The 21,899-nt window shown below is 40.0% G+C and overlaps 1 protein-coding gene across 3 annotated transcripts in view; it reads right to left on the reverse strand.

Annotated features, from left to right (window-relative positions):
• megf11 (multiple EGF-like-domains 11) overlaps positions 1-21,899 on the reverse strand; it is a 510,687-nt gene that overhangs the window by 139,815 nt on the left and 348,973 nt on the right. For all 3 annotated transcript variants that reach the window (XM_061917129.1, XM_061917127.1, XM_061917128.1), the window contains 3 exons: positions 14,205-14,451; positions 13,996-14,116; positions 2,211-2,347 (listed from right to left, as the gene is read on the reverse strand). In XM_061917129.1, coding sequence (XP_061773113.1) covers positions 2,211-2,347; positions 13,996-14,116; positions 14,205-14,451 — 505 coding nt within the window. The remainder of the gene's footprint in view (positions 1-2,210; positions 2,348-13,995; positions 14,117-14,204; positions 14,452-21,899) is intronic.

Consider the following 21,899-nt stretch of genomic DNA (forward strand, 5'->3'; position numbering starts at 1 on the left):
AATTTCATGGCTGCAACACGTGCCAAAGTAGTTGGGAAAGGGCATGTTCACCACTGTGTTACATCACCTTTTTATTTTAACAACACTCAATAAATGTTTGGGAACTGAGGAAACTAATTGTTGAAGCTTTGAGAGTGGAATTCTTTCCCATTGTTGTTTTATGTAGAGCTTCAGTTGTTCAACAGTCCAGGGTCTCCGCTGTCGTATTTTACACTTCATAATGCGCCACACATTTTCGATGGGAGACAGGTCTGGACTGCAGGCGGACCAGGAAAGTACCCTCACTCTTTTTTTATGAAGCCACGCTGTTGTAACACGTGCTGAATTTGGCTTGGCATTGTCTTGCTGACATAAGCAGGTACGTCCATGAAAAAGACGGCGCTTGGATGGCAGAATATGTCGTTCCAAAACCTGTATGTACCTTTCAGCATTAATGGTGCCTTCACAGATGTGTAAGTTACCCATGCCTTGGGCACTAATGCAGTCCCATACCATCACAGATGCTGGTTTTTGAACTTTGCGTCGATAACAATCTGGATGGTTCGCTTCCCCTTTGGTCCAGATGACACAATGTCGAATATTTCCCAAAACAATTTGAAATGTGGACTCGTAAGACCACAGAACACTTTTCCACTTTGCATCAGTCCATCTTAGATGATTTCGGGCCCAGAAAAGTCGGCAGCGTTTCTGGATGTTGTTGATAAATGGCTTTCGCTTTGCATAGCAGAGCTTTAACTTGCACTTACAGATGTAGCGACAAACTATATTTAGTAACAGTGGTTTTCTGAGCCCAAGTGGTGATATCCTTTAGAGATTGATGTCAGTTTTTGATACAGTGTCGTCTGAAGGATCGAAGGTCACGGTCATTCAAAGTTGGTTCCCGGCCATGCCGCTTACGTGGAGTGATTTCTCCAGATTCTCTGAACCTGTTGTTGATATTATGGATCGTAGATGTTGAAATCCATAAATTTCTTGCAATTTTACTTTGAGAAACCCAGTTCTTAAACTGTTTGACTATTTGCTCACGTAGTTGTGGACAAAGGGGTGTACCTCGCCCCATCCTTTCTTGTGAAAGACTGAACATTTTTTGGGAAGTTGTTTTTAAACCCAATCATGGCACCCACCTGTTCCCAATTAGCCTGCACACCTGTGGGATATTCCAAATAAGTGTTTGTTGAGCATTCCTCAACTTTATCAGTATTTATTGCCACCTTTCCCAACTTCTTAGTCACGTATTGCTGGCATCAAGTTCTAAGGTTAATGATTATTTGCACACAAAAAAAATGTTTATCAGTTTGAACATCAAATATGTTGTCTTTGTAGCATATTTGACAGAACATGGGTTGAAAATGATTTGCAAATCATTGTATTCTGATTATATTTACATCTTACACAATTTCCCAACTCATATGGAAACGGGGTTTGTAGTTATAGCCTATATTGAATTGGTGAAAGGAAGCTTTCAAAATAAAAGCCTGCCGAATTAATCGTTACTCTGCATCTGAGTCCTATCTTTTGACCAAGCCTGACACTTGCAGTGTGAGACATGATCTTATATTAATCCACAGAGGTTAATTGACCTTTTTCTGACAAAATGAATGACAAAAATTTTCCAAAAATAATAAGATAAGTAAAGTGTTTGTCAAGGTTTCCATCCAAGAGGCGTTTGTCCGAGCTGAAATAATAAAGGCAAGCTGCTCCGACCTGCTTCGGCAGGCACAGGGAACTAAAAAGATCTGTGGATCTCAATGAGACCTTAATGAAAACCCATTACTTATGAGTAATGAACAGAGCCCAAACAGCATGAAGCCCACCATGAGATCAATGGACGAGCTGGGAGTAGAGAGGGATGGAGACACGGAAACCTGACTGGTCAGTATGAAGTACGAGATTAATTAAAAATTAACAACACTTCCATGGAATGAAATAATGTTGTTCTTTTTTATCAACTTATTTCACTTGAGAATAGACATATTTAAGCTTTTGCTTTCTCTTTTAAAAGAAAAGGTTGGTGCCTCGTTAGAAAGTCAACAAAGAGAATAGGCCAGTGAGCGACTACCGGGTGTATAATTATGAGCAGGAAACTGTTTGCACGCAATATCAATAAATGATCCCGTTGTCTGACCTATATGCAAATTGTCCGTACTCATCATCACTGTGCACTTTTGGGTGTTAAATTTAGCTGTTTGGATGTCATCTGAGTACGGTACCTGCTCCCGCTGAAGCCGTCTGCACACTGACACTGGCCTGTGATGTAGTCACACAGGCTGCCGTTGCTGCAGTAGCAGTCCTTGCTGCAGTTGATGCCGTACTTGCCGAGAGGGCACGGTTGGGCACAAACAGAACCCTGTGAAGATATACATATATTGTTAGAACCACGTAAGATAGACAGGCAGAACACCTACACCAAGGTTATTCAACTAAATTGTTCCGGGGGCCACATTTCTGGAAAGAAAGGTCAGACTTCTCCCTTCAATATCATTCTTATTTTATATACATTACTAAGACCCAGCATCATCTGCAGTATGCATTTGTTGTTAGTGTCATGTCTTGTGATCATGTTCTGTTTAGTTATGTTCTGTTTTGTTTAAGACTCCATTGCTTAGTGTTTTTGCACTTCCTTGTTTGCTTTGTCACCGTGGTTACTCATTATGTTCACCTGTCTCTGATTAGTGCTCGCCCGCTCACCTGCTTCCAAAGCACTAATCAGAGGCATTATTTAAACCTATCTTTCTCCCTCAGTCGGTCTGGGGACATTGCTAGTTTTTTCACACCAAAGTTCATGCTGCTCTTTCCTGTGGGGTGGTTCTCCCAGGAAGGCAGATGGACTACTCGGACTACTAAAAACATGATTTAACCTTGAACTCAAAAGCTACAAAAAAGTACAAACAAAAGGCGTGCACAAGGTGGAAACACAACTTAGACAAAACTATGGACTATAAACAAAAGGCCTACTGAAATGAGATTTTCTTATTCAAACGGGGATAGCAGGTCCATTCTATGTGTCATACTTGATAATATCGCGATATTGCCATATTTTTGCTGAAAGGATTTAGTAGAGAACATCGACGATAAAGTTCGCAATTTTTGGTCGCTAATAGAAAAGCCCTGCCTTTACCAGAAGTATGTGCGCGTGACATCACGAGTTGCAGGGCTCCACACATATTAACATTGTTTCTAATGGGAGCCACTAGCAGTGAAAGCACGTACGCGTCATCATTCCGCAATGTTTTTAACAAGAAACTCGCGGGAAATTTAAAATTGCAATTTAGTAAACTAAAAAGGCCATATTGGCATGTGTTGCAATGTTAATATTTCATCATTGATGTATAAACTATCAGACTGTGCGGTCGGTAGTAGTGGATTTCAGTAGGCCTTTAAACAAAACTTACTTGACAGGAAAACAAGCATGAACCTGTGGCATGAAGGAGCAGCATGAACTTTGGCGTGAAAAAACTAGCAATGTCACTAGACTGACTGACAGACAGAGACAGGTTTAAATAATTCCTCTGATTAGTGCTCGGGAAGCAGGTGAGCAGGCGAGCACTAATCAGAGACAGGTGAACATAATGAGTAACCACGGTGACAAAGCAAACAAGGAAGTGCAAAAACAGGAAGCAATGGAGTCTTACATAAAACAGAACATAACTAAACAAAACATGATCACCAGGCATGACAGTTAGTATACTCCTTTTGCCAGAGTTACACATATTGGAAAAATAAATAGTTCTGTTGTGCAAAAAAACAAGTCAAAGGTCTTCAATATGAAAGCTCGTCGAGTGTTTTTAGGAATATGCTGCAAAAATGTTAGTGCCTCCTAATGATGTCGGCTGCCTGACTTTTGACAAGAACGAGAACGTTTGATCATATAAGGCCTATACTGGCTCACCTGCACTGGCTTCCTGTGCACTTAAGATGCGACTTTAAGGTTTTACTACTTTCGTATATTAAACTAAACGATCTAACTCCATCCTATCTTGCTGATTGTAGTGTTCCACGTGTCCTGGCCAGAAGTCTGTGTTCTAAGAACTCCGGCGTACTAGTGATTGATTCCCAGAGCCCCAAACAAGTCTGCGGGCTATAGAGTGTTTTCTATTTGGGCTCCAGTACTTCAGAATGGCCTCAGTAGAAGCATTTAAGTCACATCTTAAAACTCATTTGTATACTTTAACCTTTTAATAGACCCCTTTTTTTAGACCAGTTGATCTGCTATCTATCTGTTCTGCTCTGCCCTGCGGGGAGATATTATTAGGTGACCACAGATGACGCGCTAGCTGTTCAAAGTCGGGACCCGGGGTGGATCACTCATCTGTGCATCAGTTGGGGACGTCTCTGCGCTGCTGACTTGTCTACATTCAAGATGATCCCCTGCTGGCCCCACTATTGACTGGACTCTCACACTATTAACTAGATCCACTCAACATCTGTTGCACCAGGGGTACCTTCTAAGGTTTTTTTATTATATCCCATTGGGCTGACTTTTTTCTTGCCCTGAGGATGTTGAGCTGAGGATGTTGTTGTGACTTGTGCAGCCCTTTGAGACACTTGTGATTTAGGGCTATACAAACAAACTTTGATTGATTGATTAATTGATGTCATTAGTGGGCAGCATTTGGACCCCGGGCCACCAATTGAAGAGCCTAAACCTACGCTGAAAGCTTGCTTTATCGATTTCTACTCACTTCAGGAATGATTTGTTTGTTTTTTTCCATGGATAATCTCCCATTTCTCACTTTGAAGAAATGCAACATCACTAAAATAACAAACTTGGACCTTTTGACACAGATTTATTGTCACTTAAATCAAACTTCATCACCACAACGATGGAATGAGTTTTTGGATAATGTTGCTACCAGATTCATAACAAAAAGATGTGGAAGCATTCGAATGAAATTTGGCGTGGAGCACTGACCCGAGGATAACGTCATTATCTTTCGATTATGTGATTCAGGATTCTCCTACTGATCCTAATTACTTTTATCATGTCAGAGCCCTGTGCTCCACTGAGCATCTTTTTAGTTATAACTCTATTGGCTCATTGCATTGTGCATAACCAAAGTGTAGAAAAAGAAAGTGCGCAGACCTAAACAATGACAAGAAATAAAATACCGTATACTGTATGTTGTCGATGGATAGACAGATAGTACTTTATTCATTCCTTCAGAAGAGTTACTTCAGGAAAATTAAAAGTGCGATCCATTATTATTACTGCTGTGATATATTATACTTTTGATCAAATCAAGCACACTTTTAAATGTGGATTAATCTTGATTACTCGTAGTAAATTACTTGCTATTATAATTTAAATTAAACCACAATATTTTGAACCACGTGTAACGTTTAAGAGTTTTTAAATGTTTTACTTAGAGGAGCCATATGTAATAACGTGGCCAGAAATGGTGCTGATATCACGGTTAAAATTATTTGATGCCCTCTCTATCTCCCTGACTGAGGTTGCCAGCTACGCAGCCGAATCCAGCTCGATTGACTGGGCTACTCCATTTCACACATAAATTAGGCTATTTTCAGGAAGAAGTACATCATGCCTGCGTACAATATCACAACCAGTGGCAATCATATGATTATTGTCAGTACTATCAGAAAACAAAGACTAAAAGAAACTATAACCAACGCTAGCAATGGTTATACTGGTAAAAAAAAATAAGTAGAGCATGCTTAGCAGCCTAATGTACGGCCAAAAGTAAATAAACAATTAGCCTATAGCCTACTGTTTCAAACCTTTCAGATTGCCATATAACTTGGTACATGTAGTCCACAATAAGCAAACACAAATGAGAAATAATTTTATCATGTGATTTGGCTGTCTCCATACGTCTCACATTGTCATGACAGCCGTGCTAATGTTAGAACCCCATTCCTCAGCGTATCCGCATATTGAGAACGAAATACGCACTACTCTACCCATATCCACATTTTATTTGTCCAACATATATTTTGCCCTGTTAGTTGAATGACACATCGACATACGAGCTAACAGACATATAAAGTATTTCCCCACGTTACATACCAAATGTCCATTTCCATTTATTACAAGTACCATATTTTTCTAACTATAAGTCGCAGTTTTTTTCATAGTTTTGCCATACACACATAAGTCGCAGGAGTGACTTATGTGTGAAATTATTAACACATTACCGTAAAATATTAAATAATATTATTTAGCTCATTCACGTAAGAGACTAGACATATAAGATTTCATTGGATTTAGTAATTAGGAGTGAAAATTGTTTGGTAAACATAATGCATGTTCTATATGTTATAGTTATTTGAATGATTCCTACCTTAATATCAATCAATCAATCAATTTTTACTTATATAGCCCTAAATGACTAGTGTCTCAAAGGGCTGCAAAAACCACAACACAAACCACTATGACATTAATATGTTACGTCAACATACCAGGCACCTTCTCAGTTAGTTATTTATGCATCATAAAACGTACACTTATTCAGCCTGTTGTTCATTATTCTTTATTTATTTTAAATTGCCTTTCAAATGTGTATTTGTTTTATAAAATGAATTTCCCCCAATGCGACATATATGTTTTTTTTCCTTCATTATGCGTTTTCGGCAGGTGCGACTTATACTCCAGAGCGACTTATATTCCAAAAAATACGGTAATAAGAAAACGTTACTTACTTACCTATCAAGGAAGAAATTAGCAAATTTGGCGTCGTGAAAAAATCTTCTCTGCCTTCAATCATTTCAGTCTTTCAAAGGCATACTCGATACAAATCCTCGTTTTGTTCATGGCTTTTTTCATGAATAAGTTGAGAATCGTAACGACGCCTTTTAGATTTACTGAGGTCTGACATGACAAGTAACTTTACCAGAGGCAGTAGCTAGACGAATGTGGCAGTGTGTAACTGGCAACCTGGATGTGACGCACTCACAGATTTTCTAATTGGTCAAACGGTGGCGAGCAGGGTATTGAAATGAAAACAATAACACGATTTCAGGGCTGTGAATTTCATTTTGAAATGACCATATCCCGGCTGAACTACCGTTATCAGTTATTGAAGTATTTGAAAAGAACATTATTTATTAATGCCTTTTGACATATCAAGGCCATTTAGTGATTACTTTACATACAATTTCTACTTATGGCATCATTAAATGCGCGTAAATTATTTGGTTAAAATTCTTAACAGTTTAACCTAAAGTACTGTTGGGGTTTATTTCGAAGTGAAATCTTCCAGCAAGCACACCACACCAGTCGGAATCTCCTCATTCATCTTTGCACTGACCAGATCACTGACCGTAAAACAAACACCCCATCTTTCCGGTAACTCTCCACTATTAAGGTAAAGGAGCGTGTGTGCTCAAAATATATTGTGTGCTCAATCTGAAAGTATACATGATTCTTGCAATAAATATCTGTGATTAATCACATTAGTTAACTCAGGGGTGTCCAGCAAGATATTCTAAGTTAAATATAAAGTTTGTATGGTTAATGCAAAGTATGTCTCAATTTTGATCTGAACAACATTACAGGCTACCAACATATAATTTCATTGTGGACAATGAAAATAACATTGGTCAATGACCATGTGTTTTATAATAGAGGTTAATGAGCATAGTATTAATTTATATGACCCAACCCAAACAACCTTTCCCGCTCATTGTGCTAATAAACCATAATCAACACAAACAATCCACACACATAGTCGCACATGACACACAACTTGGTCACTGAACTTTGTGGACACAAAAATGTCTAGTCGCGAAACACAGTTTTAAATTACACCCATTTAAAACCAATACAAAGCATGATGGGTAATAGGCAAAACACTCTTTCTCCACACTTTGCCATGTTTGGTGCATTTTAGCTGCTTGGTATTTCTGATTGATTACAAACCTTGAAAGAGGTCATCACGGAATTAAACAAGTTTGGAGTCGAACTTTCACATACTGTTAATATTCAATGTTTATATTGAATATTAAACTTTATATTGCAGTGTCGTGACTTGTGAGGGTCTAATGTGGGGGTCTGGGGGTTGTTATTAGCAGTTAGTAATATGTTGTACACCCTATTAACTAAAACTTGCTTATATCAATGCAAACTGAAGTATCTCTGATCATTTCCTGAGAATATTGTACATCACACGTTGCTTATTTTGGTACAAATGATTGTTGTACCAAATCAACGCTCTGCAATGCGGTAGAAATAGCGTAATGTGGGTATTAGTGTGTGTGTATGTGTGTGTGTGTGTGTGTGTGTGTGTGTGTGTGAGCATGCATCCATATGACAGCCTTTTTATAGATTACCCTTGATAATAGGACTTAACTTAGGTTTACAGTATTTTTACATGTTCGGCAAAATTCCTTCCTCAATTTGCCAAGAAATTGATATGCAGACTTAAATCGTTACAATCGCGGATTACGTTTAAAAAAACAGCTGTGTAAAGTTGATCAAGCATGAGCGCACAGGCACTCTGAACGAGATAGCAAATAGAGTTGGAATAGATACTAATAAAAAAACTGAGGTTTTGCCTCAAAATTGTAAATACAACTGAAATAGTGTAGTGATTCAGATATGAAATGTATTTAAATGTTTTATCTAATTACTTTACATATTCACTTAAAATCGATATCACTACATTCACTTCAGACCTATATATATATATATATATATATATATATATATATATATATGTATATATATATATATATATATATATACATATACATATACATATATATATATATGTATATGTATATATATATATATATATATATATATATATATATATATATATATATGGTATATACATTGTGTATATATTGTGGCTGCCAAGCAATTAATTGCAGGTTGTTCATAGTTAACTCAAAATTAATCATGATTAATCGCAGACAGATGTAATTTTTAATCATTAGTAAATGTTATGTAGCAATGCAATTTTCGAGTTTTTATTACCATGACTGGACAATTGGACAATTAGGTTGCTTTCAGGAAAAGTTGTTTTCAACATTATGCTTTTTAAACAGCTCAACACAAAATGGACATAAACATGCTTTTAATGACGAAAAAAAAATACCCGCATTGCGTTGATGCATACTTGCCAACCTTGAGACCTCCGATTTCGGTTTAGGCGGCGTGGTCGGGGGTCGGGCGTAGGCGTGGTTGGTGGGCATGTTTGGGGCGGGGGGCGTGGTTAAGAGGGGAGGAGTATAATTCACCAACTCGAGTATTTCTTATATCTTTCATATATATATATATATATATATATATATAAATATGTATGAAATACTTAGACTTTCAGTGAGTTCTAGCTATAAATATTTATTTTATTATATATATAAATAAAAGAAATAGTTGAATTTCCGACGGCACCTATTAAATACACAGTAATAAAAATACAGTTGTTCTACTAACTGTACTGTGCTTGCTGGTTACTAAAAAACAACAACACTTATCTTTCATTATTTGAGTAAACTTTGTTCTACCATTTGCGTATTGGCGAGCGATCTCCGAATCCGGGAACATATATCAGGGATTTGTTGTAGACATCCGCAAATGAGAACGGGATGTTGCTTCCAGCTATCAGCATAGCCATTTTTGTCTCAGCATAAGTTACACCATCGGGTTTCTATTTTGCGAGGCGGTCCATAATACTGGGTTGTGAACGATGCTGCGCTGCGGACGCTTTGTGCTTCGCTGACCGTTCATGGCTGAGTATATCCGTTCGACCGCCGTGTTCAATGGAGAAGTCTGTTCTACAAAATTTACAGGCAACATACTCCTTCCCTTTCGAATTCTCCTGGATAAACTGAAATTCTTGTTTCCAATCGTTCTGGAACTTGCAAACGTATTTCTTCATTTTGCTCGTTGACGGTATAATATATTGGGTTGGAGTCAATGACAGGCCGACATGATAAAGTTACCTCTCTTTACTGTGTGCTTCACAACAGACTCCCTAATGCATGTTCCTTGACTGCACTTAAATGTAATTTATGTAGAATATATTTACATTGTAATCTATTCTATGTACAGTTTAAGAGGGTCACAACATTGCTGAGTCAGGTTCTCATGGAGCTGGAAGGAGCGTGGCCTCCAGCTCTGCCTGAATTTCGGAAGATTTTCGAAAGAAAATTTGTCCCGAGAGGTTTTCGGGAGAGGCGCTGAATTTCGGGAGTCTCCCGGAAGATCCGGGAGGGTTGGCAAGTATGCGTTGATGTCGTGCCAGAATTTGTATTTCTACAGGTTGTAAAATAATATACACTTGATTTCAATCTGCAACGTTATTGCGAACTTTGAGTGTATATATAGAAAAGAAATATAAACGCAACACTTATGTATTTTATTTTTCATGAGTTGAACCCTGAGATGTATAACGTTAACTAAAAACACAGAAGACCTATTCCTCTCAAATATTATTCACATCCATCCATCTATTTTCTACCGCTTATTCCCTTTGGGGTCACGGTGGGCACTGGTGCCTATCTCAGCTACAATCGGGCAGAAGGCGGGGTACACCCTGGACAAGTCGCCATCTCATCGCAGATATTATTCTCAAATCTGTCTAAATCTGTGTTAGTGAGCACTTCTGTGCCAAGATAATCCATCCCACCTCACAGTTGTGGCATATCAAAATTCCGATTAAACAGCATGATAACTGCACAGGTGTGCTTGAGGCTGCTCGCGATAAAAGGGCACTCTGAAATGTGCAGTTTTGCTTTTTGAGGGTTTGAGGGGTCAGAAAAGCAGTCAGTATCTGATGTGACCATTTGCCTCAAGCAGTGCACCACATCTCCTTCGCATAGAGTTGATCAGGTTGTGGATTGTTGCCTGTAGAATGTTGGTGCACTCCTCTTCAATGGCTGTGTAAAGTTGCTGGATATTGGCAGGAACTGGAACACGCAGTCGTGTACGCCGATCCACAGTGTCCCTAAAATGCTCAATGGGTGACATGTCAAGTTTGTAGTGGCCATTGAAGAACTTGGATGTTTTCAGCTCCCAGAAATGATGTACAGATCCTTGCAAAATGTGGCCGTGCATTGTCACACTGCAACATGAGGTGATGGTGATCGGGACAACAATGGGCCTCAGGATCTCGTCACAGTATCTATGTGCATTCAAAATACCATCAATAAAATGCACACGTGTTCGTTGTTTGTTGCCCATACCATAACCCCGTCCCCACCATGAACCACTCGGTTCACAACATTGACATCAGCAAACCGCTCTACCACACAACGCCACACATGCGGTCTGCCCTCTGCCCTAAGCAGTGAACATTGTTATTCATCCGTGAAGGGGACACCTCCCCAACGTTCCAGACGCCATCAAATGTGAGCATTTTCCTTCTCAAGTTGGTTACGGCAACGAACTGCTGTCAGGTCAAGACCCCGATGGGGACAATAAGCATGCAGATGAGCTTCCCTGAGATGATTTCTCCTAGTTTGTGCATGAATTCTTTGGTTATGCAAACTAATTGTTGCAGCAGCTGTCCTGGTGGCTGGTCTTAGAGGATTATGAAGGTGCACCTACTGGATGTGGAGGTCCTCGACTGGTGTGGTTACACATGGTCTGCGGTTGTGAGGCCGGTTGGATTTACTGCCAAATTATCTGAAACGCCTTTGGAAACGTCTTATGGTAGAGAAATTAACATTCAATTCATGGGCAACAGCTATGGTGGCCATTTTTGCAGATGTGATGGATTATACTGGCAAGGAAAAAATGCTCACAAACACAAATTTAGACAGATTTGTCAACAATATTTGAGAAGAATAGGTATTTTGTGTTTCTAGTGAAAGTTTTAGATCTTTGGGTTCAACTAATAAAAATGGTAGCGAAAACAAAAGTGTTGCGTTTCTATTTTTGTTGAGTGTATATATATGTATTTGTATAGGCTATATGTGTGTGTATATTTTTATATTTGTGTTGACTGTGTATATATATATATATATATATATATATATATATATATATATATATATAATATATATACTTTTTAAATACACCAATGGTGCAACTAGACACATCCTCGGTGATGTAACCTAGGATCACAGGGGGTTTCGGGTCTTTCAACAATCAGACCCCCTCCCCTAGGCGACCCAGCCAGGGTTGATCAGGCCCCAGCCTGTGTCCAGGTAGCGCTACTGCCCTACATGCCACGCCTCTCCCCTCCTGATCCACAGCCACCTTGATGCCACTTCTGCTGCATCTGTGACTAACTTCATGGGCCTTTACTGGCTGGCCCCTGTGATGCCAAGCATTCTGTAGGCCCTGCAGAGAGATTTGCCCACAAATCTTCGACATCCCACTTCAACAGGCCGGCACATCGCTCGCCACCCATTGCTCCGACACTCCTCCACAAGCTGAGAGTACTTTGCGCTCTTCCTCTCATTGGCCACCTCCATACGGTCCTCCCAAGGCACTGTGAACTCCAAGCTCGTGCTTGGAGGCCACTGAGGTGAGCACAATATCTGGCCTTAGTGTTGTTTTAGCAACCACGTCAGGGAACTTCAACTGCTTTCCCAGATCAACTGACAGCTCCCAGTCGCGTGCTGTTGCCAACAGACCAGACGAGGTGCTCCGGGCAGCCGGTGTTGACTTCTCCGCAGCTCTGATGAAAGCAGTACTCTTCAATGGGCGGAGGCTCTTGCTGTGACTGACTCCCCTGCAGATGGCATCAGCTATGGCCTTCAGGACCTGGTCATGTCGCCAGCGGTACCGCCCTTCACCCAGGGCTTTTGGACAACAGCTTAGGATGTGCTCCAAGGTTCCTCTCCTCTGGCAGAGGGGGCACCCTGGTGTCTCCACCTTTCCCCAGGTGAAGAGGTTGGATGGACTTGGCAGCACATCGTAGACCGCCTGGATCAAGAACTTTATTCGATGGGGTTCGGCTTTCCAGAGCTCGGTCCATGTGACCTTACGCTCTGATGCTTGTTCCCATCTCGTCCAGGCGCCCTGTTGCCGCATTCCCGCCATCTGGCAGGCTCGCCTTTCCTCAACTCCTGCTCGCACTTCCTCGAGGATCAGTGACCTCTTCTCTTTCCCCTGCGCCTTATCATATATACATATACATATATATATATACATATATATATATATATATATATATATATATATATATATATATATATATATATATATATATATATATATATATATATATATATATATATATATATATGTAGGTGTGGGAAAAAAATCACAAGACTACTTCATCTCTACAGATCTGTTTCATGAGGGGTTCCCTCAATCATCACACCTACATATTGCGCTCTACCACGGTATCGAGCACTATTCTCCGGATAATCCAATCAAGACATATATATATATATATATATATATATATATATATATATATGTACATACATGTATGTATAGGCTATATGTGTGTGTATATTTGTATACATTGTTATTTTATTGTTTTTTTACTGCTTTTTGGACCATGGATAGAATGTGCTCTCCAAGTCAAAAAGTTTGGACTCCCTGAGATGACTTGTCAAAACTAGTGTCTTTTGCAGTGGACATGTGTCTTGCATAAGGCTGTAAAAAAGAATGTGCTGATAATAGTTATTATAACAAAGTATTCATAGCAGCGCAGTGACCACTACCGTGTGTCACTATGTTTACATCTTCAAGCGGTCTGCTGCATTCTCGCTTTTCTTGCTCCCTGGAATTTTATTGTTGATCATAAATCATGCATCTCACCTGGACAGAAGAAGTCTGAGGAGGTAATCCGACAAGTTGGTACACTTTGACAGCCATTTAGGGCCCGGGAATGATGAGAAAGAACGTTCTTAAATTTCTAAGTCATACAACCCCAAGAGGGACAAGCGGTAGGAAATGGATGGATGGATATTAGCATTGTTGCATTTTTTTTTTTTTTCAATGTCTGACCTAACTGATGACTTAATGCAGGAATGAGTGTCACCAAACCTATGACTACAACTTGATTCTGGAGTTATTCAGCCATGTTTGTTTTTTCTGCCGCCACTACCTCTGTTAGTTAAGTAACTTACGGTCCACCCTGCAGGGCAGGAACAATCGCCGGTGATGTGGTGGCACGAACCTCCATTCTGACACGGGCAGCCTTGCTCACACTGCGGACCATGACTGCCATAGGGGCAGCGCTCTCCGCAGCTGTCGACAGAACAACATGAATATATTTGACAATTAAATCTTGTGTTTACTAATTCGCCCATAGTAGAGATACATTGCCTGTACTCACAAGGCACCCGTGTAGCCCGATGCACAGATGCACTCTCCAGTTTCATGGTCACAGGTGGCTCCATTGAGACATTGGCAGGGTAGTTGGCACGCTTTACCGTAGTAACCAGGCTCACAAAGCTCCTCGCAGCGCCATCCTTGGTAGCCATCGGTGCAGACACATGCTCCAGTGATGGGATTGCATTTAGCCTCATTTTGGCACTGGCACCGATTGCTGCAATGAGGCCCCCAATAGTCGCTCTTGCAGCCTGCGGGGACACAAAAATGGCATTTAACCAACGACAGGACTAAAAAACTGATATTGTATGAGCATTTGAAGATGTGCAAGACAAACAAAAGTACTACAATTTCTACAATACTTCTTCACAAAAAAAACAAAAAAACAATAGTTTGAGACATTTTCTATTCTATTCTTTATCTATTCTACGTTGGGATGATTATGACCAACACCAGTGCCCCCTAAAACCATATTACCCATATTTTTTGCCATAATTTGAAAGGGGTGGGGGAAGAGGGCATGTCTCCTGTACTTTTCGTCCCCTGCACATTTTAACGTCCAAAAATAAAGTTACAGTGAAGTGAAGTGAAGTGAATTATATTTATATAGCGCTTTTTCTCTAGTGACTCAAAGCGCTTTACATAGTGAAACCCAATATCTAAGTTACATTTAAACCAGTGTGGGTGGCACTGGGAGCAGGTGGGTAAAGTGTCTTGCCCAAAGACACAACGGCAGTGACTAGGATGGCGGAGGCGGGAATCGAACCTGCAACCCTCAAGTTGCTGGCACGGCCGCGATACCAACCGAGCTAAACCGCCCCAAGTGTTGAGTGGCAGTCTGTCAAAGACTAGAACCAGCTGGAAAACAGCCGCTCAGGCTGAAATTTGTCCCTTTAGACCGCCCACAAGCTCACTGATGGGGTTTTTGCAGTTTCTTTCCAAAGTGGAAACGATTGACAGCACACAGCAGCTGACCAATCAGGGTTCAAATGCTAGATAATTTATCCCTGTCTATACCATTGTAGCACAATACATTATGGAAGTAAATAAATAAAATAAATCCGATCAAGAGGAGTCTAGTGCTCCAATGAAAGGCAGTTATGTTGTTGAAAAAGACTTGCGCCAAGGGATTAAGAACAGAAATTGCAGTTGAAGTGTTAGTGATTCTTGGTAGCGCAATGGCTTAAGTATCAGTCATTTGTTCCAGCAGTAACGGTTCCTAGTCAGGACATAAGGTAAACAAACTACATCAAAATGCAATCTTGATCAACCAAAGTAAAGTAATTTACAAAATCCAAAAGTGAAGTTGACACATTGTTTAAATGGTAAATAAAAACAGAATACAATGATTTGCAAATCCTTTTCAACCTATATTCAATTGAATAGACTATAAAGACAAGATACTTAATGCTTGAACTGGTAAACCTTTTTATTTTTTGCAAATATTAGCTCCCAAAAGGGAATAAACGGTAGAAAAAGGATGGATGGATAGCTCATTAGGAATTTTATGCTTGTAACATGTTTCAAAAAAGCTGGCACAGGTGGCAAAAAAGACTGATAAAGTTAAGGAATGCTCATCAAACACTTATTTGGAACATCCCACAGGTGAACAGGCTAATTGGGAACAGGTGGGTGCCATGATTGGGTATAAGAGCAGCTTCCATGAAATGCTCAGTCATTCTCAAACAAAGATGGGGCGAGGGTCTCACCACTTTGTGAACAAATTCATGACCAAATTTTCTAACAGTTTAAGAAGAACATTTCTTAACAAGCTATTGAAAGGCCTTTAGGGATTTCACCATCTACAGTCCATAAAATCATCAAAAAGTTCAGAGAATCTGGAGAAATCACTGCATGTAAGCGGCAAGGCCGAAAACCAACACTGAATGCTCGTGACCTTTAGATTCCTCAGGGTCAAAGGTTACGGGCATCAAAAACCAACATCAGTATGTAAACGATATCACCACATGAGCTCAACAACACTTCAGAAAACCACTGTCAGTAACTACAGTTGGCCGCCACATCTGTAAGTTCAAATTAAAACTCTACTATGCAAAGTGAAAGCCATTTTACAAATAACACCCAGAAACGCTGCCCGAGCTCATCTTAGATGGACTGATGCAAAGTGGAAAAGTGTCCTGTGGTCTGATGAGTCCACATTTCAAATAGTTTTTGGAAACTGGACGTTTTGGAGCATCACATGTCTTTTTCATGGACACCCCTGCTTATTTCAGCAAGACAATGCCAAGCCACATTTTGCATTTTTTATAACAGCATGGCTTTGTAGTAAGAGAGTACGGGTACTACACTGGCCTGCCTGTAGTCCAGACCTGTCTCCTATTGAAAATGTGTGGCGCAATATGAAGCCTAAAATACCACAACGGACAACCCGGACTGTCTAACATCTTAAGCTGTACATCAAGCTAGAATGGGAAATAATTCCACCTGAAAAGCTTCAAAAATTGTTCTCCTCAGTTCCCAAACATTTACTGAGTGTAACACAGTGGTAAAAATGCCCTTGTGCCAACTTTTTTGCAATGTGTTGCTGCCATTGAATTCCAAGTTAATGATTATTTGCCAAAAAATAAAAGTGAGTTTCTTAGTATGAACATTAAATATCTTGTCTTTGCAGTGTATCTAATTGAATATAAGTTGAAAAAGATTTGCAAGTCATCGTATTCTGGTTTTTTTTACGATTTACACGTGTCAAAATCACTGGTTTTGTACTTATTTCTGTTATTATTGATATTTCATACAAAAACAAATTATTCAACAATGTCTTTTGTATTCATCTTACTTTAAAACATGCATGTAATTAAACCCAGCCGCCTTCAAGCCACGCCCTGTGTGCACAGGCCATTTGTGTCCCCGCCTACTGCCCCAGCCCATATTCCCCCATTTTTAGTTCCTGTAAGTGTTCCGATACTTTTGTCTCCTTTGCAAAGGTGCTGTAACTTAAACAAACTACATGTGAGATAGTGATATATCCATCCATCCATTTTCTACCACCTGTCCCTTTCGGGGTCACAGGGGGTGCTGGAGCCCATCTCAACTGCATTCGGGCGGAAGGTGTGGTACACCCTGGACAAGTCGCCACCTAACCAATCTGGCGCCCTAGGCAAGATTTTAGGTGGCGCCCCCCCACATCGCAAGTGAAGTGTATATACTCACAAGAAACCGAATAGCTTTGTCTTTGACCTTTTTTTTACTTAAAGAAAGCAAATTAACAATCAGAATAGTTAACAAGATAAAAAAAAATATATGAATGAATAAATTAATACAAAACATTAAAAAAAAGTAATATATGAAATACAATATTTTTATATACATAAACACAAAATAAAATGTGTCAACAAGTTGCATAAAATGAATTAAAAATACAATATAAATAAGGCACTGCACAAAACAAGATATCAAACCAGTATGACTTTAACAATTATATTACAGAAAAGGGGATCCTACAAAGTTCTGTATTGGTGCTTTTTAATATTGCATTAACTAGAATGACTTACAAATGACTGTACACCACCCCCTCATCAACCTCACATCACCTGCTACAGCCTTACTCTCCTAGTCTTTCCAGCAGCAAACTGTCGTTATATTATTATTTTCCATAACAATTTAGCCCCCTCCGCAATATTAACCCGACGTTAAAACAGAACTAGCTATTTATTGATTAGCAATTGCCGAATCATGTAACATTAGCTTAATGCTAAAAAGCCAGGTTACCAGCACATTCTGTAACAGACAAATAATTTAATGTAGGCTAACGTTACCTCCCTCTGTCTTTTTCTCATTTCTCCTTTTCTTTTCTCTTTTTTCTTCCCCGGGCACTTGACAGTGTTGGCCGTTTTGACATCTTGTGTTGATTTTTGATGTGGTCACGTCCAAAAAGAGTCATGATACGGGAAGGGAGGGGACGCACCGTGTGAGGGGGGGAGGGGGGGCGTAATGTTGCAACAAATAATATTTCTATTAAATAGGCTTTACTTTGCATTTTAATTAACGTGGGATTATTTTTTGTAGTTAGAAATAATTGTACCAACTTCCCCCCCTCCAACATTTGTGGCACTGGCGTGGCGCCCCCTGATGGACGGCGCCCTTAGCATTTGCCTATACCAGTGGTTCTCAAATGGGGGTGCGCGTACCCCTGGGGGAACTTGAAGGTATGCCAAGGGGTACGTGAGATTTTTTTTTAAATATTCTAAAAATAGCAACAATTCAAAAACCCTTTATAAATATATTCATTGAATAATACTTCAACAAAATATGAATGTAAGTTCATTACCTGTGAAAAAAAATGCAACAATGCAATATTCAGTGTAGACAGCTAGATTCTTTGTGGACATGTTCCATAAATATTGATGTTAAAGATTTCTTTTTTTGTGAAGAAATGTTTAGAATTAAGTTCATGAATCAAGATGGATCTCTATTACAATCCCCAAAGAGGGCACTTTAAGTTGGTGATTACGTCTATGTGTAGAAATCTTTATTTATAGTTGAATCACTTGTTTACTTTTCAACAAGTTTTTAGTTATTTTTATATATTTTTTTCCAAATAGTTCAAGAAAGACCATTACAAATAAACAATATTTTGCACTTTTATATAATTTCAAAAATCAGAAACTGATGACATAGTGCTGTATTTTACTTTATTATCTCTTTTTTTCAACCAAAAATACTTTGCTCTGATTAGGGGGTACTTGAATAAAAAACAATGCTCACAGGGGGTACATCACTGAAAAAAGGTTGAGAACCACTGGCTTATACGGCCTATGCCACGGGCCGGACCTGATCACAGGGCCAACACAGATAGACAGACAACATTCACACTCAAATTCACGCACTAGGGCCAATTTTAGTGTTGCCAATCAATCTATCCCCAGGTGCATGTCTTTGGTGGTGGGAGGAAGTCGGAGTACCCGGAGGGAACCCAAGCAGTCACGGGGAGGACATGCAAACTCCACACAGAAAGATCCCGAGCCCGGGATTGAACTCAGGACCTTCGTATTGTGAGGCACATGCACTAACCCCTGCTCCACTGTGCTGCCCGAGATAGTGATGTAGTGCGAGCTAAGAGACAAAAGTAAAGTGCAAAAAAAGCAAACCAGATTGGCAAGTTGTTCAAATGTCGAAGTCAGCAAAGAGGATGCAACGATATACGACCCATTATTGGCAAAAATGCACGCAGATTGTCAGGCGCTCCCTTTTACAACTTTGCTAAACACTCTAATTGTATTTCATTGGCGTAATTGAGCAGACAACACCTGAGTGAGGCAGCATTCATCTCTTGTAATCGCACACTCGGCGCTCCCAACTGTATCGTAATATTGACACTCTTGAAAATTGCTGCTTCATGCGGGCTCAAGTAAATAGTCCGATGACATGACCAAGTGAGGCCTTAGGGAGCGGTTAAAACAGGTGCATTCCCCACATTACAGGAGTGACGGCCGTGTTTAGAGGCACTCAATAATCCCACAAACTGCAAGCAAAGAGCTAATCCTTCAATGTTAAATAAACAGCAATTTTTTATGTGGGAAGCAATTGGCCCTGAGCGCAGGTTGTAGGCTGTCTCACAAACCTAATTGTTCTTGGGAGAGTGGAGAGCTGATTTAAGTGATTGGTGTGGCCTTATGTGTCTCCATCAGCACCCGCTCTATTGCTCCATATAAAACCCCACTTTGAGGTGACTGCAGCCTATTTGGTGAATATTCCACTATTGATTCCTGGCAAGCTTAGGGGCTAACGTTAAGCCTCCTTGTATGTTCTCTTTGCCAGGGGTGTGATCAGCCAACAAGGAAGCTCATTGAATGCCCATTCTACGCTCGTCACACAAGCCTGTTTTTCCAGGCACACAGCAGGAAGGTGATCACTCTCTTCACGGATGAAGACAGGCCTGAACAACAGGGGGCCGTGAAGCATCGCGCTCGGCCGCTATGACTGCTGCAGCCGCGGAGGCAAGAAGCTCATGCTCGTATTGACTGGGAAAAAAATATGTCCATGCATGGCCTCAGATCTGGCATGGCTTAGAATCCTGAAGGTTGAGCAGTAGCCATGCAAACATTAAGGCCAAGTCTGCACCAGTATTTATATGTGCATGTACAAACCCCATTTCCATATGAGTTGGGAAAATGTGTTAGATGTAAATATAAACGGAATACAATGATTTGCAAATCATTTTCAACCCATATTCAGTTGAATATGCTACAAAGACAACATATTTGATGTTCAAACTCATAAACATTTTTTTTTTTTTGCAAATGATCATTAACTTTAGAATTTGATGCCAGCAACACGTGACAAAGAAGTTGGGAAAGGTGGCAATAAATACTGATAAAGTTGAGGAATGCTTATCAAACACCTATTTGGAACATCCCACAGGTGTGCAGGCTAATTGGGAACAGGTGGGTGCCATGATTGGGTATAAAAGCAGCTTCCATGAAATGCTAAATAATTCACAAACAAGGATGGGGTGACGGTCACCAATTTGTAAGCAAATTGTCAAACAATTTTAGAACAACATTTCTTAACGAGCCAATGCAAAGAATTTAGGGATTTTACCATCTACGGTCCGTAAAATTATCAAATGATTCAGAGAATCTGGAGAAATCACAGCAAGTAAGCGATGATATTACGGACCTTTGATCCCTCAGGCGGTACTGCATCAAAAACCGACATCAGTGAAAAAAGGATATCACCACATGGGCTCAGGAACACTTCAGAAAACCACTGTCAGTAACTACAGTTGGTCGCTACATCTGTAAGTGCAAGTTAAAACTCTGCTGTGCAAAGCGAATGCTCTCTATCAACAACACCGAGGAACGGCGCCGGCTTCGCTCATCTAAGATAGACTGATGCAAAGTGGAAAAGTGTTCTGTGGTCTGACGAGTTCACATTTCAAATTATATTTGGAAACTGTGGACATGATGTCCTCCGGAACAAAGAGGAAAATAACCATCCGGATTGTTATAGGCGCAAAGTTCAAAAGCCAGCATCTCTGATGGTATGGGGGTGTATTAGTTCCCAAGGCATGGGTAACTTACACATCTGTGAAGGCACCATTAATGCTGAATGGTCCATACAGGTTTTGGAGCAACATATGTTGTCATCCAAGCAACGTTATCATGGACCCCTCTGCCTATTTCAGCAAGACCACGCCAAGCCACATGGTACGACAGCGTGATTTCGTAATAAAAGAGTGCGGGTACTTTCCTGGCCCGCCTGCGGTCCAGACCTGTCTCCCATCGAAAATGTGTGGCGCATTATGAAGCGTAAAATACGACAGCGGAGACCCTGGACTGTTGAATGACTAAAGCTCTACATAAAACAAGAATGGGAAATAATTCCACTTTCAAAGCTTCAACAATTAGTTTCCTCAGTTCCCAAACGTTTATTGAGTGTTGTTAAAAGAAAAGGTGATGTAACACAGTGGTGAACATGCCCTTTCCCAACTACTTGGCACGTGTTGCAGCCATTAAATTCTAAGTTAATTATTATTTGCAAAAAAAAATCTAGTTTATGAGTTCGAACATCAAATATGTTGTCTTAGTAGTGCATTCAATTGAATATGGGTTGAAAATGATTTGCAAACCATTGTATTCTGTTTCTATTTAGATCTAACACAATTTCCCAACTCATATGGAAACGGGGTTTGTATTTGGAGCGATCTAAAGGCTTATAAACTGAAAAGAGGGGTTTG

The sequence above is a fragment of the Nerophis ophidion genome, linkage group LG12 (assembly GCF_033978795.1).
Source record: "Nerophis ophidion isolate RoL-2023_Sa linkage group LG12, RoL_Noph_v1.0, whole genome shotgun sequence".
Taxonomy (NCBI): domain Eukaryota; kingdom Metazoa; phylum Chordata; class Actinopteri; order Syngnathiformes; family Syngnathidae; genus Nerophis; species Nerophis ophidion.